This window comes from Falco peregrinus, chromosome W, assembly GCF_023634155.1.
Source record: "Falco peregrinus isolate bFalPer1 chromosome W, bFalPer1.pri, whole genome shotgun sequence".
NCBI lineage: Eukaryota > Metazoa > Chordata > Aves > Falconiformes > Falconidae > Falco > Falco peregrinus.
The window spans coordinates 22874267-22902039 of record NC_073743.1 but is presented as its reverse complement, the minus strand read 5'-3'; the positions used below and the strand labels follow the sequence as shown (position 1 = coordinate 22902039).

Genomic DNA, 27773 nt, shown 5'->3' with positions numbered 1-27773 from the left:
TGTAAAGCCAGATTATTTGCACATGAAGTCACTCAGCCACACCAAAGCTGGGCCCATGGTGTATTAAGCACAGGGAAACCCCCCGGGGGAGGGGAGGGGGAGGGGAGGGGGAGAATCAGCCAGCCACAGCCCCCATGGGCTGCTCCAAGTGACAACTATGAAGACAGCAGAACATTCAAGTTAATGGAAACAAGTCTTTAAGTAACTTTTAATACCAGAAAAATAAAACTCTTATAATTCTCTTTACAGCAAATATATCAGTGCTTTGGCCATCATAAGTTAAAGGCCCTTTATCATAAAATATATGGTTTTTAAACATTACTCAAATTGAATTTATAATCCCTATGACCTCCCTACATATACATAACAAAAAGTGTAGAAAAATTAGCAAATACTAAACTATAGTGATAGTTTATCATTCTTAGTTTGTAGTTTATAGAAATGGTATATGCACCTAGTATCTGTCAATTCCTTGGCTTATTAGTTGCAGTGTACAATGCAATAAAATACAAAATACATGCTTGGTGAACATTTGTTTGCATCTATAAGATTATGGCTAGAGATTAGGTTTCAATACTGACATGTAACTATTCTATCAAGCAATTATAGCATTAAAGTTATGCAGTACATAATATGCTATCAAGGCAACTTATACTGAAAATCATAAAATAAAAACCATTATTTGTAAACTTTTATACAAAATGTAACTCTTCAAGTGGAAATAAAAAATAAAATTTTCTGTATATTTACTAGTTCAATACACATATAATTTCTTTTTTGTTATACTGAGAAAAAAGCTTTGTCTTGTCTTGGGAAAATAATGCTTCAAAAAAAATAAAATAGAAAAATCCACCAGAACTCCACTTTGTCTTTTTTTGTTTTTGTTGTTTTAATATATGCCAGCACAGATTTGGGAACACACTGAGGATGAAAAAGCTAGGAACATCCACAGGTTGAAATGTAAGAAGCACATTCAGAAGACTTTTTTTTTTTTTTTTCCCTCCTTGTGATTGGAAAGACAGTTTTGAAATGAAGTAAACTGATTGCAGGGCCACTGTCACAGCTGCTGTCATGAATAATACAAGGGCACATACGCAACTCCCCCCTTTTTCCTTTTCCTTACTAAAAATATATATTTATATATGTGCAAGACAAATATGGATTGAACATAAATGCTTCACATTTTGAACTAGATACTCTTTAAAAATGTAATTTAAGAACAGCTTGATCAGACTAATGAACGGAATGTCAGCATCCTCAATGTAAGTCAAAGTATGTGCATCCCAAAGCCCTTACTGAAATGGGATGAAGCCAACCAGACTTTTCCACATTACACTAAGAAAAGCAGTGGGTAGGAATTCAAACACCAAGATGTTCCTGATCCTCTGAACATACTGCCCTTAACTCATCAGGTGAAATGGAGGTGCATCAGGCCGCTTCTCTCCCCCGCCTCACTGCCCTCATTATCTAAGCCTGCCAATAACATCATCCATTTCAATAATGAATCAAACTATGCTTTTTAAAAAAAAAGTATTTGCAATGCTGAAGAATTAGGCATAAGTTGTTGCATGAAGCAAAAAAAAAATAAAATTTCCCCAAACCTGTTTTTCAAAACTGGCAGTGTAAAGAAGGCAGCATTGGAATTGTTGTTTGATATATTGATAATGCCACAAACCCTCCATGGCAGACAAGTACTTCTGTGTTCAGGGGACAAGGTTCATTGCTGCCAGCACACAAGTCAAACGCTTAACAGAGATCCTTTAGAAAGCCTGTAAATTTTGTTTTTTCAGTTGTGTAATTGATGAAAACTTCCCCTCCCTGTGCCAGACCATCACACCAGATGTATCTCTGCTAAACATGCCATCTGCTTAAACTGACCAGACAGAGACCACCTAGGTTTAGTGTTACCGTAGCAGCCTTTTGAGAAAGTAGAAATTTATGAACAACTTCAGCCTAATCCCAAGAAAGCCCAACAGTCAGAATTCATTAGGAAGTTTACTAGAGGGTACCATTACACCCATGTCTTTAAGAGTTTTTAAGAAGTCCATATATAATAATATCTGTATATATTTAAGAGTGAATTTGGATTGCTTGAGTAACAGCTGTCTGGCAAACGGGACATGATGGAGTTTCCTTTTCACAGATTTTGTTGGCACACTCCATGCAGAAGAGATTGTGGCCGCAGGGGACCAGGGCTGCAATGACTTCACTCTCAAAGCAGATCACGCAGTCATGCTTCCGTCTCGACTCGGGGGGCGAGCTGGATGTGGAGCCACCGTTGGAAGAGGAATAGCTGTTGGTACCATTGGAAAAAGCAGGGATGTATATGGGAAGGCCAGCTTGGTGGCCGGTGCTAGGCAGGTCACTCCTCACTCTCCTAGCCAGCAGGTGATCGAGACTTTCCGGAAATGTGGGTGACAGGCAAGGAGTAGATGGCTGGCTCCCTCGGCGCTGAGGCTTGGCATTACTAGCAGGGTCGCTACCAAAGCCAGAGAGAGGGTTTACAGGTTCAAAAGGAGTCCAAAAGGTTTGGGAAGGCATCGGTAAGGAGTCATATGCAGGAGAGTCGACCGCAAGGTCTTCCGTGCCCACCGAAGGCAGTGCTTCTCCAAACCAGAAGTTGCCCGTGCCGAACGGACTCATGGGGCCGAAGTCAGCCAATCTATTGCTTCCAAAATAGGAATCTGTGGAGCCACTTCCCAAGGAGCTGGAGCTGTCATTTCTATAATTAGAAATCATTCTGGTGCAGCTAGGAGGGACAGGATTAGAAGCAAGCCACACAGACCCAAGAGTGCCACCTTCGAAGCTCACGTCAGTACCATTGTAATGGAAATCATTCTCTTCGTTCAGCTCAATGTAGTTCCCAGTACGCATGGCTATATGCATCTCTATCTCCTCGCGTGCACGGTCAACGTTTTCGGGCATTCCCGTGACTTCAAAGACAGGCTCCTTGTCTCTGCTGGGAGTGACTATGTAGGTATGGGTCTGCTGCTGAATTCTTTTGATTGTAGCTCCTTTTGGTCCAACCACTAGCCCAACTACACAGTAAGGCACCCTGACTTGGACTGTCGTCTGACCTGGCAGGTTGGGGGTACATGGCAAACCTCCAAGGGCAGGGCTGTTCTTGTTGCGTGATGCTCTGATCATGGAGAAGTGTTCAGCAGCTGACAGAATTTCCCTTTTGGCCATGGCTACGTCCTCTTTTCGTCCAGTGACGACAAAGATGGGCTCTTCTCCACGAACGGGGGTCTTAATGTAAGTATTTGTCTTGGCCCTTAGTGCTTTTATTTTGCAACCTGTTTAAAGGAAATACATGCAAGTTTAGTAAGATATCTAAGTTTAGACTACTTTCTTGTGGCTTTCCATTTTAAGTTGTTTGAGAGCTTCAAGAAACCATAAGGTGAAACCAGAAGCAGCTGTTTTTATCTCTGCAAGCCACATTACAGAAAGTGGTAACAACTTCTACCTATTATTTTCCAAACAGACCTCTTGACACTCGGGAGCCACAAACTGTTTTAGCAACATTTCTTGGGCTGCTTTAGCCTGTAATTTCCTCAATTACTATTACATGGTGAATAAATGTGGATGGCTTTTTCTCTCCAACAGCCACACTCGTGATTATCTCGTAAACATTGGTGGGTTTAAATTTTTTTCCATCATTGGGGTATCCTTCAGTTATTTTTAAGATCCTGCAAAAAGAGTCAAGGCTCACTCATATGTGCACATAAGTCTACTGGTATGCTAACCTTTCATTGACAAGCGTGACCTAAAATCAAACATTTACAAGCGAGAGAAGGGTATCTCAACCTCTGTAGGATATAGATAAAATTGATTTACTGAGAACTCTTCATTTGCTTCCTGTTAGCAATAAATGTTATTTAAACCTTACTCTTCCCTGTGGAATGAAGGAGCTACTCCTTGAACTGTCAAGTAGGAGTTCAAGCAGTTTGCTGCATGCAAATAAGGCTTGCTATGTGATATTACGTGCCTACGTGGAATTTCTCTCATTACCTGGGTAAACACAGTCTGAAAAAAGCACAAAACTTAGCGGAACATTTGTCTTTGGTTTTTGGAGACTGAATTATAAAGTTTGCCAGGACACAGTGGTGGCAGGCTCTTTCCTTAGATGCTTAAGGTGTTTTGGTGTGGTGCATACAGGAGCACCTTCTACCCATCACAGGACCAGAACAGCAGGCAGCACGAAATTAAGACACACAAGCAGGTCCATGACCTGCAAGAGAGCCTACTGGACTCAGTCTTAACTGAATTTCACCTATATTAAAACCAATTCAAAAGCACATCACCCTAAATGTCATTTTATAGCAAACCTCATCTTGAAATGACTATAAGCAACATTTGCAGATCAAGTGTTTTTAAGCATCATTTCACTTGCAGAGTGAAATTTGTTCCCATTTTCCTCATTTACTTGAAGTACTTCATGTCTGGGTCCACAAAATAATCTCTCGAAATAGCATTGTGTCAGTCCCTTGCACCCAAGTACCACTAGTGATAATTTTACAGTTCAAAGGCCAAAGATGCACTTTATTCAGGACTATCTAGTAATAAAAAAAAAGCAAATACACAGATGCAAGCTGGAATAGAGGGAAGGAAGGGCTGCTTGTTGCAGGGCCCCTGCACACAGCAAGGAAAAAAGCTGAACACAACAGCCCTTTGTTTCCAGGACACAGCTGGAGAGGAAGTTCATTATCTTCCACAGCTTGTCAGGAGGGCTCTCAGAGGCCCTACCTCCACCAGAAAGCCCACGGAGGAGCATGGGAGGGCTCCCACAAGGGCAGGAGCCAGGCACAGGCAGGTCTGCACAAAGAGGGGGATGCAGACCCAGGAGCCCCACAAGTAGTTCAGCAAGAGCAGCAAGTATCTGCAGGGGAGGACAAACCCATGAGCCTCAGCCTCCCAGGACAGCCTACTGAGAAGGGCATTAGTGCTCTAGTAGATAGAAGAGGGGAAAAAACACAGGTGTGAGATGCCTTATGGAAGTAGCAAAGCAGAGAGCCTTTGAAGCAGTGCCATTTCCCTGCTCATAACAGACAGCAGCACCTCGCTTTGGCAATTTGCCTTTACTCTCTCCACCTCTTTGTTTGTGTTTCTTCCTCTTAAGTACATCTGCTCACCCGCTCGGCTTCCCATTCCTCCATGGTTACTCAGAAAAGATGGTGGGCTCAAACCTTAAATCCATAAGGATCCCTAAAATGGTGCTGCTGAAGTTTTCACACCCATCAAGCCCTCTTTACTGGAAGACCTGAAACCAAAGTCAGTCTCCTGATGTGTATCAATTATTCTCCAATTTACACAGATTATTTTCATTTACTCCACCCCACCCAAGCATATATCCTTATTTCCTAAAAATTATTGAGGCAGCATTTAAATACCAGGAGCATCTAGCACAAGACACACATATTAACAGCTATATAATTCTTTTTCATATGCCACAGTTCAGAGCCTACTTTATTCTAGATTCTGAAGCGCCTTAGCAATTCTTACAGTTTACATTTTAGACAAGATTTTCCTGATCTTTTAGAAGCCCAGATCAAGTAAAAAATCTGCACCTTCAGCTCCATTCCCCACATGAGTTGCAACACCCAGAGATTGCTTTGCCAGAGCCACATTTCCAAAGCACTCTGGTGCAAAGAAAAGCCTTCTCGCCTTTCTTCCTCAGGCTGCTGAACGATGCAGACCAAGGTGGGCAGAGCTTTTCTTTTAAGGCATGAGTCACATACCTAGAAAGCAGGGGCCAAACGCTGCCTCAACTCCCTGCAGCGACAGAACAAGACTTTTAAGCATTGGATAGCTGGCTTCAATGGAAAGCAGACTCCACAGACTGTCAAGGTCAACCCTCAAACTTGATCTGAAAAGTTAGGAAGAACTGAAGAAAGTCACCACATACAAAACCCAACGTTTGAATGAGTCAGTCGATACCCACTGAGTTTTGCCTGCAAGGAGTGCTGGAAAACCCCGCAACAGCCAGTCATGTCAAAACACGAGGTCAGTAGCCCATTCTACCACCCCTGAAGGATGGTCTTTCTATTTGCTTTTACCCAGCTGCTCTGGCTTCCCACCCTCCTCCATTAGTCACTACACAGAGGCAATGATACGAAGCACAGTTGATCCCATCCCCTCTCCAACAACTCACAGCAACCAGAGGCACTGCAGCCACAATGACACAAGGTCGGTCAGCTATGAAGTCATGTGGCCAAAGGATGAATCAAGAAGTTTCCCAATCCCCTGAGCTAAGTAATCACAGAAAGACAAAGGGGAAAAAACAAAACATACCGCCCCACACTTTTGTAATAAATCATCAGATCATTGTATCTGAGATTCTGAAATACACATATAAAAAAAGCCTGAGAAGAGGACTTCTAGACTGGGAACTCAATATAATCAAACCTTTCAAAGTAATTTTAGTTTTGGTATGATAATGGAAGTTATGCAATACAAGTTATCATACTTGGTTCAGCAGCATAAGCACTCCTAAGCAACACATTCAGCCCTAATTACATACTGACATAGTTAATGCAAACCCCTTTAGTTTTGCTTTTGTTTAGGTAAAGATTTAGTGCTTGCAAAGATTTAGTACTTGCCTGCCCAGGCACCCGAGGAGAAGCTGAGCCTGTACTGAGCCCTGCAGGCAGTGTTCATCCTGTGCTGGCTGATTTGTATCGTTCTTCTCAAGCCTCCTCCCCGTTTTTCCCCTCAAGAGGATTATTTGACCAAACATTTTAAACACACTACGAACATTATACTCCCCAAGAAACTTAAAGGTAGCTCTGAAGGAACAGTTTACCTCACACTGCTGATTTAAAATGATCAAATACTTCTTTATTAAGAAAAGGCGACAGGGAGACAGATTATTCCACCCACCCACCCCCCCCCGGAAGTGAGAGTGAAATGTAGCAGCCACAGCACTTGCAGTCCTTACCCATCACAGCACCAGCCAGCTCAGCCTTCACTCAGACTTTCACCTTTCATCATCACAAACAGGACGAGATAAGTCAAACCCAGTCCCAGGCCACTTACTCCATGAGGGAAACTCCCTGGTGGTGCCAGCAGAGCCAAGCTACCACAGCGGGAACACTGTGCACACCTGCCTCGCACCACTCCAGCCAGCCTGCTGCCATGGACCACCAGCAAAAGCATTCGCCTGACTCCTCTTCCCAGGAGAAATGGAACCTTCCTCTTCATTTCTTTCTTCTGCTGAATTCACCCCAATGCCACACACTGGGAATGGGACAAGGATTGATTAACAGATGAGGATCCTTTCGTTGCATGGTCTCTTCCAATGGGAAGAGAGTCCTTCATGCTTCTCAGTACCAATATTAGCAAAATGCAGCCTGTCAAAGCAGGGACACACACTTCATACCTATGTCCCTCCTCCAACTCTTGCCAAACACTGTGAAACTGGGCTTCAGGCATGCACAGGAACCTAAACCTTCTTACCATCACGTCTGTTTAACCTTGCCTCCTCAATTACATAGGGCTTTAGGAAAAAAATCCGGGGGGAAAAAAAAAAAGTTTACCTAAATAGAAACCCGGAGGGCACAGTGGGTAAAAATTCAGTGTGCAGCCCCTGTGAACCACAGTCAAATGATGATACCAGTTTGTTCTCCTCCCCTGCTCCTGCGGAGTACCTAGCTAAAGGGATTGAAACAGAGAACCTTCTGTAGCTCCTTAGACACACAAGCCCTGTGGGAAGCCACGGGTACAGTCTGGGCTGTCAGAGCAGCGAGCAGGGTGAAGCTGCATTAGCCCCAACTCTTCTCTGACACAGAAGGCAGGGCTGATGAGCAGCCCCGACCAAACCTGACATCCTCCAACATGGCCCCAGAGCAACCGCAGACAAAGCCGAGATCTCACAGATAGGCCTCCGCAGCTCGTTAGCACTAAAGACAAAGCCCTAGCTCACAGGAATCTATTTTTCAGTAGCTTTGCTGTTATCTGATGAAAGGCAATACTGTATTACAGCCTCCACTCTGCATACGGTCTTCAGCACCCTAACCACTGATTTTGCAATATGCTGACACCAAGCAAGGAGGCAGTGACAGAATAATTAGTGGCATCGACCTGGAACCACAAGCTGCTGGTAGAGCCGTGGCTAATTCCTTGCCTAGAAAGTAAGGGCAGGGTCTGGGAAGTCCCCGCAGGGGGATGGCACAGCAGTGCCAGGTCAGCCAAGGAGAGAGGGGATGCACAGGGATTTGTTTTCACTGAACCTGCAACTGTTGTGTACAGACACAGCTTTAAAAGTAGAGCCTGTTAAGCCGGCACAGCCCTTATTTCATTGCTAAGTTGCCACAAGCTTTTAACTGGAAAGTGAGAACTCCTGCAGCTAAGGTAAGGAAGGATTTGCAGAGACTGAAACACTGGGTGTACCAGAAAGTGAACAGCTGCTGGGTCTGCCGAGCATAACACTGCCCACCTGATTAACAAACAAAGAAAAATTAATCTACTTCATTAAGAATAACTGCTGTACATGTTTTTCAGCAGAGCTGTTTCGTTCCCACAGGTGGTACAAGCTGCATTCTTTTGCTTAAACACTGAATGCTCCCTCTCAGATGACACATGGCTAAAAAAAAAAATCTATCCAGTTTGTAATCAATATATGCCCCATTTATTAAGCAGAGATGAAGCTGCATTAGACAGAAAATAAAATCCTATTCCAAGTTGTTTAATGATTAAGCTTCCTTAAGCAGGCTGGCTACCCAAGAACATTTCTGGCACTCCACTAGGTTATTAAAAGTCATATGACATATACTACCTGTTGTCTGGTCAGTTGATGGACTGACTGGTTCACCTTTTGCCTAACATCAATTAATTCATCTTGCACCTTGTTTTAATTCATGGACTGGAGAATTTCAGCTCCCAACAATACTGGGTTTTCAACTGGCTGTTGAACATAGCTAGTTGATTCAAGGAAGCAGAGAAATTACTTTCTTCATCACTTGCAAAAGATGCCGGTCTGTACAAAAACCTAAATCTATGTACTCAGGCAGCTATTTATCAGCTATTATTTATTCTTTTCATTTTTGATTTTAGGAATGAAGGCTGTAAAAATATTGCTTTTAAGTTTTGTTTTTGAACAATTTTAGGAGACAGGCTAAACTTTGATAACAATTATCAAATAGATTTTTTTTGAAAGCAAGTTTTCATTTATTTTTATGGAGCTTTCCGTACAGCAAGCTGCAGAAGGTAAACAGAGACACCTCATCACAGACCACAGCATCCATCCGGAAGACAGGACCAGACCAAGCACTAACAGCTTTAACTGCTCCCCATTAGCATTCTATAGTGCAGATAATAGTCTGATCACTATTTGGGTTAATTAGACAGTAAGATTACGGCTCCTGTGTGACAACTAGACACAATACATGCCAGAGAGCTAACAAATATGAGTACACCATGAGACAGGCACAGCTTGCAGCTGGGATTTGCTCAGGCTCACAGGGCAGGCTGCTGGCAGGTTTGGAAACAGGAGGTGACAGTCCCTGAAGAAGAGAGCAGGCTAACTGCTTAAATGGGCACTAAGACATAGGCAGATTTTAAGGAACAGCTGTTTTGTTCACCACCTCACAAAGTGATCTCCTCCTCCCTGGTGGTACCTGAAACGCAGTTCCTCAGAGATGTCCGCATGAAACACGCAAGTAGAGTAGTGAGATTAACATCCCTGGGCAAAAGCTCTTCCTGCAGACTACCCAAGCGCTAGTATGTGTGGATAACTGGCTAGCTGAAAAAGTTCACATAGACATAGTCCAGCTGGCTGGACAAAAATGCACATTGCTCTCAGCTTATCTGAAGTAAAGCAAAAATACACTGTCTTTGGCTGTTCTTGTTACACAAGAACAGGAAGATTGCGGTGGGAAAAGAATGTTGCAGGTGGGAACAGATAACTACAGAAGAGAAACTAGGGGCGGGCTTGGTATTTAGGCAACTAACCAATAATGAGCTTAACTTCTGTAATATGTATGAGCTAATTATAACAAGGCATAAAAGGTGACTGTAAGAGACAATAAACGAAGTCTGCTGATCACTCATATTGAGTGACTGTATCTTCCCTCTGTTGTGACAAATGGTGCCCTAACAGGGACCCTAGAGAGGGCTGAACCTGCGAGCCACGGTTCGACGGAGATTCGGGTACCGGTCCTGAAAGCAGCGCAGGAGGCGGAAGGGCACAGTCCCCGCGCCCGGGAGCACCTACAGAGGGTCCCGCCGGCCACGCGTCGCCGGAATCTCGCAAAGGCTGCAACAGCGCTGACGAAGGCATGGAGAGACAAGCGTTCGCTCATATGCTTTTTAGAAAAGCGGAGCGTTCGGGACATAGATTGTAAAAAGGAATTACCCGGGTTATTAGCGTATGGGATAGCATCAGGGACCCCCGCGGCAGCGCGCGGCCCGGCAGGCCCCTTCCCGGCCGCGGTTTCTCTCCAAGGCGGCACCATCCCCCCCCCTCCGATCGGCGCCATGGCGATGCAAGCGGCCAAGCGAGCTGACATCTGGCTGCCCCCAGAGGTCAATCGGGTCCTTTATATTCGGAACCTGCCGTATAAAATCACAGCGGAGGAAATGTATGATATTTTTGGGAAATACGGACCTATTCGACGAATCAGAGTTGGAAACACTCCGGAAACAAGAGGAACAGCTTAAGCTTCTCAAGGAAAAATACGGAATGAATTACAACACACACACACCCCCCCCCCAAAAAAAAAAAAAAAAAAAAAGTGCTTCAGATGTCCCCTACAAGAAATGGGTTTCTGCTTTGAACTAGCAAACATCTCTGTGTTTAAAAAGAAGCCTTTTTGCCTTGATGGAGATAATTTATTCTGTATTCTGTATTTATGACTTATTCCGTATTTATGCTGTATTCTGAATGTGGAAATTGGTTGGGACTAGGAGGCTGGCTTAAAGGCATTTTGCAAACAGGATTATTATTTTTGATCATTATTGTAATAATAGTTTTTTGATCAAAACCAGCCAAAATTATTTATAAGCATTAGGCATATCTGGAAGAGAATGCCTTTATTTGAATCAGCAGTTAAGGTGTAGTTTAGTCTGATGCTGTGGTTTTATCTGCTTCTGGTGAATTTTTGAAGTGATGAAATCAGAGATACAAGGTATACTAAGAGTTATGAGGTAATAAGGTAATAATCTAAGTAAGGGTGCTGTCTTTTATATCTACAAGTGCAATATGCTTTTATGTAGCAGAGAGAAACTTTAACAATAATGTTGCTTGAGTGAGATGTGCATGTGACAACTTGGGAAAAGGGATATCACAACTGGAGTGCAACAGTGTTTCTATGTCTGGCAGAGTGAAATCTTTCAAGACCTGAGTTTAGACAGTCTAAAATAAGTTGTTAGTATTCAGAAAACCCATCTTAAGCCTCTTTTGCTTACATAGTGTTATGGAAGTCAACTGCTATTGTAGAGAATTAATGATTTTTTAATACATATTAACAAATACTACTATTTTACCTTGAGGCAGTTGAGTGAGAAATACTCACGTGTAGCATTTGAGGGAATGTCAGCATAAATCGCACTTACAGTAAGACTGCATTTTTAATTACTGTACTCGTTAAGATTCGATGATGCCATAAGGCTAAGGCCTTTTATCACAGATCGGTTCTGAACTAAAAGGTGTGTGCACATGTAGATATGCACATTTGTGTTATTTTCCTTAATTGGCTACAAAATAATATAATTAGGTTGGGGACTAGATCTTGGGAATTTGTCTATTATACTTCTGTTTGTTAAGGAACGTGCATAACACACAGCACCCACGTAGGCTTGGCTTGTGGCATAGTTGTCAAATTTAGCCTAGACATTCAGACAGATAAGCAACGTACTCTTCTTGTGTGTATCACCTACAAGCCATTATGGCTTAGTGTGTAAATCTGTATGTAACTATTGAAAAATCCACTTATGAATGTATATAGCTTAGAACTAATTTTTCCCCTTTGTTAATTCTTTGATATCAATGAGGTATTCTTCAGAAAATGTATGGACTGGTCGGTTGCCTAAGGGCAGTTGTTATTTGGACAGAAAATTGTTAATGGTCAGGGATTTTCCACTAAAATATTTGCAAATATTCCTAGTCAAACATCAGTTTGGTTTCTTTTGGGGTTTTGAGCTTGCATTAGTCCACGTTCAGAACTTTAAAATTACCTTTGAATTTTTTAAACATTCTATATCACTGGAACAGAAAGAGCATCTAAATTAAAGCCTCAAGCTAACTTTATTTTTCAAGTATTTCAGGAATTATACTTCTGAACTGAGATTTTATAAGTTGGCTGTGTATTTTCCTGTGTTAAAACGCTGTTATTGAAAATGGTCAACCAGGCCTATGTCGCCCAAAATAAAAACGGGGGAATTGTGGATAACTGGCTAGCTGAAAAGGGTCACATAGACATAGTCCAGCTGGCTGAACAAAAATGCACATCGCTCTCAGCTTATCTGAAGTAAAGCAAAAATACACTGTCTTTGGCTGTCCTTGTTACACAATAACAGGAAGATTTTGGTGGGAAAAGAATGTTGCAGGTGGGAACAGATAACTACAGAAGAGAAACTAGGGGCAGGCTTGGTATTTAGGCAACTAACCAATAATGAGCTTAACTTTTGTAATATGTATGAGCTAATTATAAGAAGGCATAAAAGGTGGCTGTAAGGTTCAATAAATGAAGTTTGCTGATCACTCGTATTGAGTGACTGTGTCTTCCCTCCATCGCAACAAGTATGTGCTCCTGCTCTTCATCGGGTTGCATTTTTTAGAGGACACTTCCTATTTAGCACAGCAAGGATGCTTTGTAATGAGAACCCACCAAGCAGAGCTTCTTCCCAAATTTACAGTCCAAAACGTGATACGGATACCATTTCAACCCCAAACTTCAAAGCAAAGTTTTGGCTTTCTGCTCTGGAGTGTGGCTGTATTAATGGTTGCAGGGAACAACTGTACCTCAGAAGTGCTGTACCCTGGTAATGACCATCTTTCACTTCTAACTGTAATGACACCGCAATAAGCAATGCTAAAAGTAGGCACATACGTGACATTAGTGTAGAGAAGAAACTCAACTGACAGCCACTCTGATAAAGTTATTCCAAGAGAAGAAAAGATGACATACAGGTCTCAAAAAAAATTAGAGCATTTTATGCCAAAGACATTTTTCCCTACCTCCTGACCCCAACATTAGCTTACCACTACAATCAAAGGCTTTTAGTTACACTGCAGTTACCAAACCCCCGTGCCTGCCTGTGGAACATTTCAATATTACTCACACTATATATAGCGACCGAGACTGCTCCCATTGTAATTCCATCACACTTACCCATTTCTGGGGAGCAACTGACCACTTCACTTTGTATTTTTTACATGTACAAATGTCAAGATGAAACATTACTTTCCTACTTATCATCCAGCTGGAACTGCAGAAGGGTTTTTAGGCTAGATACTTTCCAGACCTGCACTTCAAGCCTGAACACACCAGGCACCGCAGCTACATGGGCTTGCTTAGGTACCGGGAAGCAGGACAATCTGGAGACCTCAAGTACTTCAACTGAGAGCCAAGGAATCATGGTCAACTACTTGGCCATGCCAGACCACAGGAAGCAGGATTTTGTTTGGCCCTATTGCTGCCAAGCTAACAGGTGGGAAGAGGTCAGCTTTAAGTGTCTCCGATGATGCCGAGAAAGCTTCCCAAGAGAGTTTGTGAGCTCTCAGGGATATTTCCCTTCTCTGGGAAACAAAATCCCTGGCTCCAGAACCACACAGAAACTCTTTATTGAGTATTTCTTAGTTATGCATCAATTTATCAATCCATTTAGATATCAATCCTGTACAGAATGAAGTAGTCAGCCTGCACACTGTTTCCTTCTCTATCAGGCTGGGACAATCTATCAAATCAGCAATCTTACCAGCAGAGGAATATTCCAATTCCCAAGACAGATTGCAACTCAGTAAACAAGTTACATGCTGCAAAAGAGCTAGAGGGCAGCAACTTATATTATTAATTACTTGCACTACTGCAGCACCAGGCCCATGGCAGCAGCTGCTGAGCATAATTAGAAAGATTCAGTAGTAGAAAAGCAATCATGAGAGAGAGTACATCCAGGCCACTACAGGAAAACAGTTGTTTCCATTAGGAACACTGATCTAGTGAATGTAACAGATTGGTGCAAGCAACAGGATTGGGAAAGTTGACCTGCCCAAGGAGGCTACTAAAAAGGGACCACCACTCAACATGCCACACAGCATGCTGTGATGGCCAATAAAAGGAAGATTTAAAAAAACCTACACAAATCTTCACCTGCACCCAATCTTCAATTCAAAAGTGCTGTGACACCTGTTTTTTCACACATAAAAATCCTACAGTATATTGTAAAATGAACTAGAATGTAAAGAGTAAGAGTTACTGTGTCATTGTTCAAAGGAGCAGAGAACTCTGTGCAGGCCACAGAGCTACTGACTCATACCAGTGAAGGAAACTGAAAGAGAGAAAAAAAGGAAGACATTCTTAAAGAGTAATGAAATTGGAAACAAATGCTTGATTTGGAGCTTTTTGGTCTTGTCTTTTGATTAAATAATAATTAAAAAAATAACATTCTAGTGCTCAGCAGCCTTTTTTTTGTTACAGCAAGTTTGCAACCCTATCCCTGTTACATTTTTTTGCCTGCAAGGGGGAATTGGCTCTGTGGGGTGAAGGTATTGCATGAAAAAAATTTAAGATCCGAGATGTCCAACACTTTGTTTAGAACAAAGCTTCTCTTCCAGAAATTCAGACCACAGTGCACCAGAAGAGAGAGCAACATGAGCTAAGACAGGGAAACACACAACATCTGCTGACTTTAACAGCTTAAACATTCATCACTCTTTTCTCATGCCACAGACAGGTTAACCCAGTGCAGTTCAGAAGCACTTTAATCAGGATTTCTTTTGTATGCGTATGTTATAAACTTTTGTTACAAAACCCATACTCTTTCAGAACACAGCTATTTTACAAGAAAAACAAAAGGACCAGAGGTTTAGAAACTGGCATTTATATTAATTTCAGCTTCATTAAAAAAGTCTTACTTATGCAGGTATTCATACATTAAAGTCTACAGAATTTCTGGCAGACTATACAAAGAAAAAAATCTCTAGCATGCACCGTTTGGTGTGCTTCCCACCCAACAAGCCAGACAAGAGCAGCATTTATGACTGAGGATTTATGATCCCAGCTGGAGAACCTGCACCCTGACACTATGCAACTCAACTTGGAATTTTGCATAGCACAAATGACAAATAGCAGAACTGAAATGATGTTTGTCACACAGTACCAGAGCAATAAACCACCAAAACTTCAGCAGTGACTGCAGACTGTGCCAGGCCACAGTATGTTCACGTGTTTCAGTTCCTGGAGTTCCAGGCTCTAAAAATTACAAGACTTCCAACTTCTTAGAAAAACAGCTTTTATAATGGATTTCAACAAATACCTCAAGTTTTCTTTCAGTCTTTAGAACAAGCCATTTAATACAGCATTTAATAACCTACTTGTTATAGAAGATACAAAAAATAGTAATGTGAAATGTAACTGCCTTTTCAGCTTTCACTTAAAATAAGTCAGCTGAAACTGTGGTCTTTGTGGCAATCAGCTGACACCGAGATACACAATTACTTCAGTCATGCAGATTAAACTTACTCATGAGAGTGGAAATCTTAAGGCAGGGGTCCTCAAACTTTTTAAACAGGGGGCTGGCACACAGATGAAGTGGCAGGAGGTCATCTGCAGCTGCTTGGTTCCCCCCCCAACCCCCGGCGGGGGGTGGTGGTGGTCTGTAAATACCGGGGGCCAGATTTAGGACCCTGGGGGGCCGTATCTGGCCCACGGGCCATAGTTTGAGGACCCTTGTCTTACGGCATCCAGTTTTAAAAACAATATGCAACTCTGACTAGTTAGCTATGCTTATGCTGACTACTTCTTACAGGTCAGGAATTAATAACCAGTCACAGCTACATAAGTATTGTCAGTAATTCAGTAACATTATTATCACAACCCACCAAGACATAAAACCAGACATACAGTTCTTTCTGAAAGGACTATAATTACCTCACCATAGGACATTTATGTACTGTACTCAGCTAACACAAGTTTTTGCTCCAGGATTGCTTTAGCACTGTTTCCACTCCCCGAGAGCGATAGCTATTGTTTTCATTTGGCCGTTCACCTCTGCCAGATAGTTATCAGCTACCAACAACTTAAGAATTATTTTTGTTGTTTCAACTTACAGGACTATTTTAAGCAAAGTAATATTTTGCTCAAGAGCCCACATTCAAAAGCAAAGAGCAAAAAGGAGCCCAAGATCATTAAATATGCATAAAAATGTTATTTTAGTTGCAAGGCTGTCTCATGCAAAGCAGTTTTGTCATTATCAATTTAATCAGTGAAATAGGATGATATCATTCCTCCTCTTACTCATCTGGGGTTTGGAGACTGCCCTGCCCGTTTCAAGCTCTGCAACCATCATCCAAACTATGTGTACTGAAGGAAGAAGCATCACACTTTACAGTTAAGTAGCTTCAACTCAAGTGATGTCTTAGAAAAGAACAGTATTGTCAGCTTTATCAAGGATATAAACACTTGGGAAATCTCGTTACTTGGACAGTCACAACACTGGAATACATTAGCAAATATATTCCAGCAATCATTATCTGAAGACAGTTAATACACTCAGGGATGCAGCACCTCCCTACAGGACAGACTTTTGTCCCTTCCAGCATCTCTCAAGTTTTCTGTTCATGTCTTCAGACACCACTCCTCTTTTGTGCATTATTCGCAAGAGCTTTTAGTGTTTAAACATGTCCTTTTTTTAGCATAAAGAAAGTAGTGGGGAGCACTAAAGATTCCAGTGAAACTTGTCAAATCCTTCTCAATGCCCACCAAGCCATGGCAGGACTACTACAGAAACCCACCAACTTTATATATGGGAAACAGTTTTCAGGTGATCCACTGCAGACTTTCAGAAGTCCTTCACATGCTTTAGAGATTAAAAAAAAATAATCTTCCAAGTTAAACCTCCTCAAGTTTTTTTAAGTCTGGATACACACTTATATAATTTTGGGTATACTCCCTATGCCAGCTTTTTTCAGTCAAACAAGGTCACCTCCTCAGCAATGCAGCTTTTTGCTACCACTTCTCAAAAACACTTTCTCCAACTTTTTTTAACCCAATGCAACTTTGTGCATGCAGAATTTTTTAGCTGCTGACAGCAAAGGAAATCACTTTTCTGATCAGCATGATGACTGGCCAACTTACCAAAGGTTGGATTCAACAGCTAGTTCAAATTCATACAGGAAGTCTGTACAATGCCATGAATGGAATCTAGTTTTTCTGGCTTCCAGTCACATGCCTTTAGAAGAATAAAAGGATACAAATATCTCCTCCTTTGTTGTTCACCTTTGAGATTCTTCCACTTCAAAGACTACAAAGAATTATATTACACTAACCCAACCAGTGTCTGTCAGCTTCATTTTGGGGGGTACAAGGGGAATAAAAAAAAAATTGAGAACATCTAAGATTCAAAAAACACCCAACAAAAAAGCACAGGAAACCCACCAGGTTTCAGAAATACTACAGAACTTTAAAGAAGGAATTCCCAGAAGTCATTAAAAGAAAATCCTACTTAAGCCTTTTCCAGTGATACAAAGGCTTCCAGCAGCAACACACTGAACTACTGGTGCCTCCAACGTAGCTTCACAAGAAAACAGTCAACCACAAAGTACATTTCAGGCACTTCACACCTTCTAAAGCTGCAACATCCCACATCTGTGCACAGCTACCAGCACAGATTCGGCAAGAGCTGCTACCCACATGGGAACCTGCAACACAGCAACCTAGAGTGGGGCTGTGGGAGCACCACCTCACCACCTGAAGTGCTATATTTATTTCCAAAGCTTGCACATAATTGAAAAAAGTGTTAAATGCAAGCACTGTTAAGGTTTTTTGCTTGTCTACAGCTCTCTTAGGAATTGGGGGCTCCTTCAGTCTGATACTGTGTCTGGAATTTCTCTTCCTCCATGCAAAAAAAATTAAATTTGGATAAAGAATACTATGGAATTCTGGTTATCATTACTCTTTCAATTAGGGGGTTAGGACTTACAATAAACATGTTTTCAGACACAGCACTGAGGCCTCCATCAAAGCCTAGATCAAACTCAGCATTCATGGTATTTCAGAGCTGATGTTTTTGGGCCGCAGACTTTTCAAGTTCTTTTTATACCTCACGAAGACAGCAACAGAAATAATATAAACTTAATCTTCATGAAAATCCATCAGAAGTAACATTCCAATTGCATCACCCTTACATAATTACATATTAAAGTATTACAGCAGAGGAGCCTGGCATAAAACTTCAGCTGAATTTGTTAGAGACAGTGCAACCAGCTGGTTACGGTGCATGCTAGGAAGAGAATATGCAGCACCTTCATTTTTAGAGAGCAGAACAATCAAAGGATGCAGCTTCAGCCAGCCTTGCTCAAAGCAGACCAAGCTGCACCACAGCCGACACCACTTTGCTGGGCTAGAGCACAAACACATGCAAAGCAGGTGGATGAGAGCACAAGAGCCTCTAGCCCATGCCATGAGCCAGCACAGCTCTGGGCATAAAAGGAGATGCAAGGGCTAGTATTTCTAAGAAATCTGGTAAATATTTAATGGAACCAACACAACTTATGTAAGTCAGTCTCTAAATGTAAATCTCCCTCGAATGTGAATTTTGAAGGAGGTCCTTACGCAAAGCTTTTGGGCAAGTATATTTGGCAGTGATTTTTTTAGTTCTCCCTCCACTCCTTCCCCTTTTGTAACCCTAATTCTTTCTGATACAATCCCTCCCCCACAGAGGCTAAATATTTTATCACAAGCTAAACAGTATGACATCAGATAAGAAATAAAAGCAGAAACAGCAAATGAACTCTTCAGGAACAGTGATCCTATTTTTTATGCAAACTCCATTAGCTTGTTTTTAAGGGACTCAAAGTACTGAAACATACACTACTGGGAACAATCCTGATCTGGTGGAGAATAAACACAGCAGCCTGACCAGTCCTTGAAGCCCAACAGTTTGTATTTCTCTTTTAAAGGGCTGCAGCAATAAGTTTTCAGTTCTGTTTTCCACCCTCCTGCCATCCCCAATGACACATAGGCAAAGTCTCAAGACATTCAAACACTATTTCTTGGAAAAAATATTTTCTGCTTAAACAGAATGGACCTGTCTGCATCAGAGGAAGCTACCTGCCAATTTCTGCAGCACAGCCTTTGGTTCTCCTTTGACACACCCAACAAAAACCCCACCCTTGACTGCTAAAAGCCTAAAATAAACATAGCAAGAGGAAAAAAAAAAAGTCTGCCTAAGCATCAGTGTTCAGTGGGCATTTTAGTACCACATTGGTTTAGACTGATTTTTACCATTTCTTACATACTCCAGGGGAAAAAAAAGGAAACAAAAGCCACATTGATGTAGAGACCAGACAGCATAACCGCTTGTTATCAGAGCTGATCAGTAAACGAGACACACCACCCCCAAACCAATAAAGAGTAACACACAAAAAAAGGGAAGATGAAGAGTGGCAACTTCATTGTCTGCTTTTCCACACCTACACTCAACACTGCTCAGCACTTCTGATACACAAAAAGTGCTTTTAAAATTAGGTTTACTGCCAGAAAACTGGCACGAAACATCATCTTCCTAACTCCTCCAAGCACCACTCCCACAAGACCACATGAAAGGCCAACAACGAACATGACCTCACCGATATGACCTTATCCTAACGGCGTAACAGACACCCAGGGAGTCTAGCAAGAACGATCAACAGGAAGCCACAACCCCAGCAGAAAGACAAGGGCTTCCACCCAGAAGAGGGCTGCATGTGGCTCCTTTCTCCATCTTACTGGCTCCAGAGGTCCCACTTTGCCTCGATGAGCTCCATGTGAAGCTGTAGGAAGAGTGTCAGCCCAGAGCCTGCTCTGCCAGGCACTTTAAGATGCCTTCACCCCAAAGTCTCTGTAAAACACAGTCCAAAGTTCCTAGGGTGAAACGTGGCTTCCCACCGAGGACCACAAGCCGAGCATCACTGAGGACCAAAGCCTGTGCCAACACCTACCTGTCCACAGCCACACTACACACTGTGTTTTATAGCCAAAATGAACCATAAGGCCAAGGTCTGAGCAAAGCCAGCGTTGGCTCTCAGCTTCTCCAGCAGGGCCAGCCTGTCCCCGCTGGGGAAGCTGGGGTGTGGAGGTGAGGTAGGCCCCAGGGCCACGAAGCTCCTACAGAGGTGAAGGGGCTCCTCTAGCCGCCGCCCCCCCCCCCCCCCCCCGGGGGTGCTGCGGGCAGTGGCCTGCCCCGAACGCCGGGGGCCAGGCGCCCCCCGGCCCCACTCACCCTGACGACCCACGATCTCGGCCACATGCTCGGAGCTGGGCACGGGCACGCACTCGGTGGTGTTGACGCTCTTTCGGCGCAGCAAGGCCGCCTGCTCGCCGTTGAGGCCCGCCGCCCCGTCGCCGCCCAGGCCGCCGCCGTAGGTGTGGGACAGCATCGCCGCCATCACGCCCTGAGGATCGTCCGCCCCGCAGAGCGCCTCCGCCGCCTCCTGCGCATCGAAGGAGGGCGAGAGCAGGACGGAACCCAGCGCCGGCAGCAGCGGGAGCGGCTGGGAGGGCAAGGAGAGCAGCAGCGCGGCCGGGTCCTCCTCCTCCTCCCCCGCCAGCAGCTCCTCCTCCTCCAACTCCAGGTCTCCCTCATCGCCCGCCGCCTCCTCCTCCTCGCCAGGCCCCAGCTCTCCGGGAGGATCAGGCAGCGGCACCAAGCCCGGCCGCCGCCGCCGGGCTTGCCGCCGAGCCGCACCCCCCTCTCCGCCACCGGCGGTGGGCAGGCCGTGATCGCGGAGACCGAGCCCGGCCAGGCGCTGCTGGAGCAGCAGCGGCGGGTAGTGCGAGGGGAGGCGCAGCGGTTCGGCAATGGGGGAGGCCGCAGCGGTGCTGCCACTCGGCATGGCGGGAGAGGCGGTACGGGCCAGGGTTAGCGGCGCCAAGCCGCCATGCCGCAGCGGACAGCAAGCGAGACCGGAGTAGCCTAGGCACTGAGTCCACGCTCCTCAGCGCGCCTTTTGTCCCATAGCGCTCCCCGCGGCGGCGGCGGCGGCGGGGGGGGGGGGGGGGGGGGGGGCGAGCAGGAGGAGAAGGAGGAGCAGGAGGCGGTGCCGGCCGCCCCGCGCTCGCCGCCCCGCCATTGGGCGGTGGAGCCGGTTCCTGGGCGAGGCCGAGGGATGGGCGGGGCCTGTGGGTGTGGAGGGTGGAGCCCGTTACCCGCCCGCCTCAGGCCCTCAGGGAGCCTGCGCTTGGTCGGGGGCTGTGAGGGAAGCCGGGGGGGCGGGGTTCAACCCACCCGCCTTGGTGAAACGGGGCAAGAACGACAACACATTAAAAAAAAATCACAAACCAAATAAAATCAATCCAGAAGCCATTGATAGATGCCTCCTTCCCCTCGTGTTTCGCTGGGTGCCTCCCTGCTGAGGTGAAGGCTCTGATACGAGGTAGGGCCCTGCGATTTTTCATGCCTTTAGTGTCTGTACGAGTCACAGGTGAAAATTGTCAGGCAAAACATGAAGGAACTTGTTTGCAAATGTGATCATGCTGGCAGGAAGAGTCAGGAATGAGATGGGACTTCTTGGCAGTGTTCAAGGCCGTCCCTGGAATGGCAGGCTGGGCTCTGGGCCCCTCGCTCCCAGACAGACCCTGAGGGGCTGGAGCATGTCCAGAGCAGGGCAGGGGGCTGGGGCACAAGTGCTGTGGGGAGCGGCTGGGGGAGCTGGGGGGGGTCAGCCTGGAGAGGAGGGGGCTGAGGGGAGACCTTCTGGCTCCCTACAACCCCCTGAGAGGGGTTGGAGCCAGGGGGGTCGGGCTCTTCTCCCAGGGAACAAGTGACAGGAGAGAGGGAACGGCCTCACGTTGTGCTGGGGGAGGTTTAGGTTGGGAATGAGGGAAAATCCCGTCATGGAAAGGGTGGCCAAGGCCTGGCACAGGCTGCCTGGGGGGGGCTGGAGTCACCAGCCCTGGGAGGGGGTCAGAAAACACCAAGATGGGGCACTTAGGGCCATGGATTACTGGTGGCCTTGACAGTGCTGGGTTAATGGTCGGACTCAATGATCTGAAAGCTCTTTTACAACCTAAATGATCCTATGATTCTATGACTCTGAAGTGAAATGATGAGTAGGGAGTGAAGACTACTCGCTGCTGTTTCATGTGCCAGGGGAGAGCGTCTGGGGAGGAACACAAAGCTTGTTTGAAAACATGATTATGCTGTCACGAAGAGTCAGGAATGAGACAGGGCTTCTTGATTCTGAAGTAAAATGATGAGCAGGGAATGAAAACTACTTGTAGAAGAATGGCTGCAGAAGCATGGCCATAGAATCTCTGAAGATCTGCACAATCCAGGCCTGGAATTAGAATAGGCCTGGAATTAGAATTGTGCTGAAGTTAGCAAGAAGGTAGCCTCGAGCTATTCTTGAATCCTGAGACCAAGTAACTTTGTTGTGCTAACAGGCCATGGCTGTAACAAGCTACAGCTGTTGGGAAGGCAGGTGCAAGGCCAAGAGAGATAGGGAGCGGAATGGGAATATAGGGAGTAGCAAACCGCAAGGCTGAAGTATAGCAACACAATTGGCTACATGGATAGAATGCTTATTTTAGTCATGATAATTAGGGGTGTGAGAACAGTGTGTGCTTAGAGGCTAATAACCAATTATATTTTTGTTTTGGGAATATGCATGTGTATTGAGTCTATATAAGTAGTGTTAGAAACTAATAAAGTGGAGCAAGATGCATAACTCATATTGAGTAATTTCTTGACTCTGGTGAACCCTTCTCCCAACAACTACTCACTCCTGTTTTGTGTGCCAGGGGAGAGAGCCCAGGGAGGAACACAAAGCAGAGGGTGACATGAGCCTCCACAAAAACAGACTAGAAAATGGTCTTCAAGAGCGGCCTTCAAGGTCAGCGTGAGCGAAGCTGGGTTGTTCTTGTAGTCAAGGAAAGGCATGTGTAAATGGTTGAAATGCAAATGTCAGAGCAAGAACTGGGGTTGTGTAGCTGCTCCCCGAAGATGTTAGGCTATGAAAAGGTTCTGGGGAAAAGCCCAAGTCTAGGTTAGAGATGCCAGTGTCAATCCCAGTGCAGGCAAAGGGAGAGGCCAGGGTAAGAGCATGGGCTGGCAGAGATGAAAAGTTCGGTATTCACCATGTAGCTGTGAGCTGGCAGACAACTGTCAGATGTGAGAGGGACAGCAGATCATTAGCTGGTGTAGAAAGGCAGAGGTCTGCAGCAGAAGGATCAGCCTGTACACTGTCGGCAAGGGAAGGGGAGATTTCCAAGAGAGGAGCATGATTTACCGTGCCGCAGGTGGCTGATGGGTCCAGGAGAAGGAGGATGGGTCTGGCAAGCATGGCAAAACCCCTAGGATGCCAGGGTGGAGGACTTTTGAAAAGAAACGAGGTCTGAACCAGAGGAAAAGCTCTCCAGACAGCAGCAGTTGGTCTCAGTGCATGTTCTCAGCAGCCAGATGTCTGTGTCATTGCAATCACTGGGGGTGTTAATTGGCACCCGGGTGGATGCTGCTCACAGCCAGACTGAAGTTCAAATTGCCTCGCTGTGACTGCTCCATTAGCTAGAGCCAATGCTTGTCCTCAGAGGTCCTCCTTTCAGGCCAGAGCCAAGCAGAGCTCCTGGACCTTTGTGGAGATGCTTTCTAGGTCACTGTGCTGGAGGCACAGCCCTCACAGTGCGCTCCAGATGAGTGGGGGCCTTCGTTTCCTCTTTTCACCTAGTAAATAGATAAATGAACACAATAGCCCCCAGATCTACTTGTGGAAAATACTCGTAAACCCAAAGATTAGATAATTGCCTGCTGAAGCCCATGGTCAAGACAGAAAGTGTTCTTGGAAATATTTTTTGAGTACTGGGGGCTGAAAACATCATTCCTACCTCGGGTCAGAGGTAACAGCCAAAACCCCTGGATGCAGTGAAAGAGGCTTTTACTGCCCCTGCTCACATTTGCTCCGTTAGCCTACAAAAATGCTCAGTAAAGACTTTCCCATCACTGCTGTTAGACTTCAGGTTGTATTTCAAAAGCGTCACTAATAACCAAAGCTCCTGCTTATTTTGAAAACCTCCAGTAGCCTTTTCCCTTTGTATACCTTTGCTTCCAAGTGTGAATGACTGGAATTATAAATGCAACTTTGTGAAACTGCCTATAATGGACTGATGTAATTGGCTTGAAACAATCCATGCATTAAAATTGTTAATTATGATAAGAAGGGGTTCTTATGCTATGAGGGAGGTGAAAGTAGGGTTGAGGAAAAGAGAGCATAGAGAGATTGCTGCAGGGATGAATCCTCCCCAGGCTGTTGATAAGGCTGACACAGGCTTTTATGTTCTTGATGCTTCTTTTTCCCCCTTTCTTGATAAAAGCAGACATACAGAAAGGCTCAGTTGGACCTTTATACTGTGTGGAACATGTTGTGCAATGCCACCGCTTATGCTTTTCTTAATAAATCTCACTCAAATTCAAATGCTTTCCTCTTCTGTTTCATTATAGGTTAACTTTGGTGTTCTGTAGCATGCATTTTAAAATCTAAAGTCAGGCTCTGTGGGAACTCTCCCACTTGTACTTAGGCAGAATTATTTATAGGCGTAGGGTCGTGGGGTTTGGAGGTGGACCCAGCCTTGGGTGACCTGCTGTCCCAGGGTGACCTCGTGGCTGGAGCCTGAAATTCCTCTTCCATGCCATGTAAAATCCTCCATTCCTGGCATTGCCTGCTCTAGGTGACTTCAGATTTAATAATAAAAAAAAGTATTTGTGAAGCAGAGAGGTAATGTGAAAGGAAGGGAATGGTGAAATAAATGTGGTTTTGTTATCTTTCTCTGGGTGGGGAGGGCAAGGCTTTCAGGTACACGTGAGCAGAACTCGGCAGTTCAGCTTGCCTTGAGCTGCAAATCTCAGAGCATCAAAGGGATGCCTCTTCCTCCAGCCCTGTGCAGTAACATGCTGATAGTAAGGACACCTGCAGGGGCCTTTTCTGGGAGGTTCTGGGGTTTCCACATTGTATTTTCAAACACTCCCTGCAGGTGCTTGGGAGGTGGCCAACAGTGTGGGGGGACAAGCAGGGCAAGACAGGACAATTTCCTTACGAGGCTGGAAAGGAGAGAAACCAGAGGCTCACTCTGCGTGGTGTTTTTTTTCCACGATAGTGCTGATTTCTGTGTTGTCCAGACATTTTGCAGTGCACAGCAGCTCCCTTTGGCCTGTTCCCCCAGGTTTGCTTTCTGTGGGAAGGGGAGCGCTGCAGGGAGAGGGCAGGGAAAAAAAGGGAGTTGATGCATTTGTAGATCTTACTCTGAAATAACATCACAAGGCAGCCAGGGTGTTCATAGAATTCCAGGATCAGAGAATGGTCAGGGTTGGAAGGGACCTCTGGAGATCATTTAGTCCAACCCCCTGCTAAAGCCCAAGCTCAAGTCCAGGAGCTGGAGAGTATTTCTGGGTGCCCTGGTTTGGTAGTAGCTAGAGGAACCTGTTCAGCTGCTCCTCCTGCTCCCTTCTCTCCCCATCCTCCTTCTGATCCATCACTGTGTCCCCTCCACAGCAGGTTTTGTGTTGGAAAAAGTGACACTGGACCGTAACTGTACATTATATATAGTATTTATTTGTGACTTTAAAAAACTTGTTAAGTGGAGTAAATGGCAGTCACGTTGTCTTCTGCAGACAAGCTCTGCTATTTGGTCATATCTTTTGAAGCCCTCTAAAGCTGATAAATAAACAAAAATTTATTTTGGCAGCATTTGCCAAAAGACTGAGAAGAGAATTTAATGTGAACCTAAAGGGAAGCAGTAGAGTCTTCAGTTTCAGATGACCTGAAATGAAGAGTAGTGGATCTCTAGAAGATATTTATACACAAATTACTAGGTTACAGCCGTGGTAACTGTGATTAGATTTGATGGCCTGAAAGCTCCTTTTTTCTGATGAACTCTGTCAAAGTTTCCATGATTTCATCTGGTTTGGCCCATCACTGTTGGTTGGGAAACAAGTGAGGAGCACACAAAGAATAAATGAAGACTATGTTAGGCTGAGCATTGGTTGCACAGCAGATGTTCTCCAGACCATTTCCTTGCTCTCCTTCCCTCCTCTGTGCTCTGCCTGTCATGTATTTTGGCCGAATCTTTGCACTAGTGTTTCCTAGAGCTTTTAGGGCTGGCTGAAGGCTTTGGGGTGGCCCTATTTCCAGTTCTCTGGAAATGTCACTGGGTGTCGTGGTGACTTGTAGACAGCATTTTTCCCATGTTGTTTCCAGATCACATACCAGATGTTAGAGCTGGGCTGTCAGGCTGTGTCACAATGGCTTGCTTTCTGTTTACCAAATAATAATTTCCTTTCTGTCCATCCTAAGTCACCAAGTAGATGTGGAATCAAAGTACCCTTTCACCTCTCACTGCAACATTTCCTTTACCTCCACTGTTAACACGTGCCAATTTTTCAAGCATCCCATCCAGAAGCTTTTACTTTAAAAAATATCTTGGCTTTAAATCCATTGGTGCCAGCTCCTAAGTCAGGATGTTGCTTTCCCAAAGAGGAAGGCTTACCTTGGTGACATCTGCCGAGATGTTGTTTATCTCCTTACTGAGCTATGTTATTTGCCATGCTAACAATTCTGCTGTTTTCAGCATTAACCTTCTACCCGCCTCCCTGAAAACAGTGCTCAGGGTGCCCGGGGGCTGCTAGCCATGAAATGTGACTTCTGAGGGAAAAGAGGTTTCTTCTCCAATTTTTGTGGAACATCAAAATCCACCTCGTGTCTCTGTGGCTGGAGTTTGCTTTTCAATGGGGTTTATTAACTTTCTTATTTCCTGCCTCAACATGCTGTCTCTGGCTGCTCTTCACAAACTGGTCCCTGCACCCTTCTCCCAAATTCTTGATTCTTTTCTCAGGTATCTCCATTTTCCTCCCTTTATTCCTCTAGTCCGGTGGGCATTTTCTCAGTAGCGCCACAGCATGCACGTAGGGCAGGTGGAAGCAGGAGGATGCTTGGGTTAGAAAGTGCTGGTCCCACCAGCTGACAAGGGCAAGATCTCACTAGCAGGAGGAGGAGATGCCTGGAGGCTACAAACATTTCTGCAGTGGAGGAAAGGAAGGGGAAGCTAACAGCTCAGGGCTTCCAGGTGTGCTTCAAGCAGCCCAATGCCAATCTTATCCCCATCAAAGGCCTGGAAGGACTACAAAGACCATGTCACCTTGTTCTGTTCCTGCCATCATTGTGTGACGATCCAGGATGAAAACACAATTCCTTCTTGGTGCGACTGTTGCTGTGTAGAAGAATGGCTGCAGAAGCGTGGCCATAGAATCTCTGAAGATCTGCACAATCCAGGCCTGGTATTAGAATAGGCCTGGAATTAGAATTGTGCTGAAGTTGCTGTGCTGAAGTTAACAAGAAGGTAGCCTTGAGCTATTCTTGAATCCTGAGACCAAGTAATTATGTTGTGCCAAGAGGCCATGGCTGTAACAAGCTACAGCTGCTGGGAAAGCAGGTGCAGGGCCAAGAAAGATAGGGAGCGGTATGGGAATATAGGGAGTAACAAACTACAAGGCTGAAGCATAGCAACACAATTAGCTACATGGATAGAATGCTTATTTTAGTCATGATAATTAGGGGTGTGAGAACCGTATGCGCTTAGAGACTACTAACCAAT

General features: G+C 44.8%; 1 protein-coding gene across 1 annotated transcript; it reads right to left on the bottom strand.

Moving 5' to 3' along the window:
* Positions 1-180: 180 nt before the first annotated feature.
* LOC101922045 (RNA-binding E3 ubiquitin-protein ligase MEX3C) lies at positions 181-21180 on the bottom strand. The gene is made up of 2 exons (XM_055792970.1): positions 20416-21180; positions 181-3296 (listed from the first exon to the last, which is right to left on the bottom strand). Exons 1-2 carry the CDS (start codon positions 21026-21028, stop codon positions 2071-2073), a joined length of 1839 nt encoding a protein of 612 aa, XP_055648945.1. The 5' UTR covers positions 21029-21180; the 3' UTR covers positions 181-2070.
* Positions 21181-27773: the final 6593 nt, after the last annotated feature.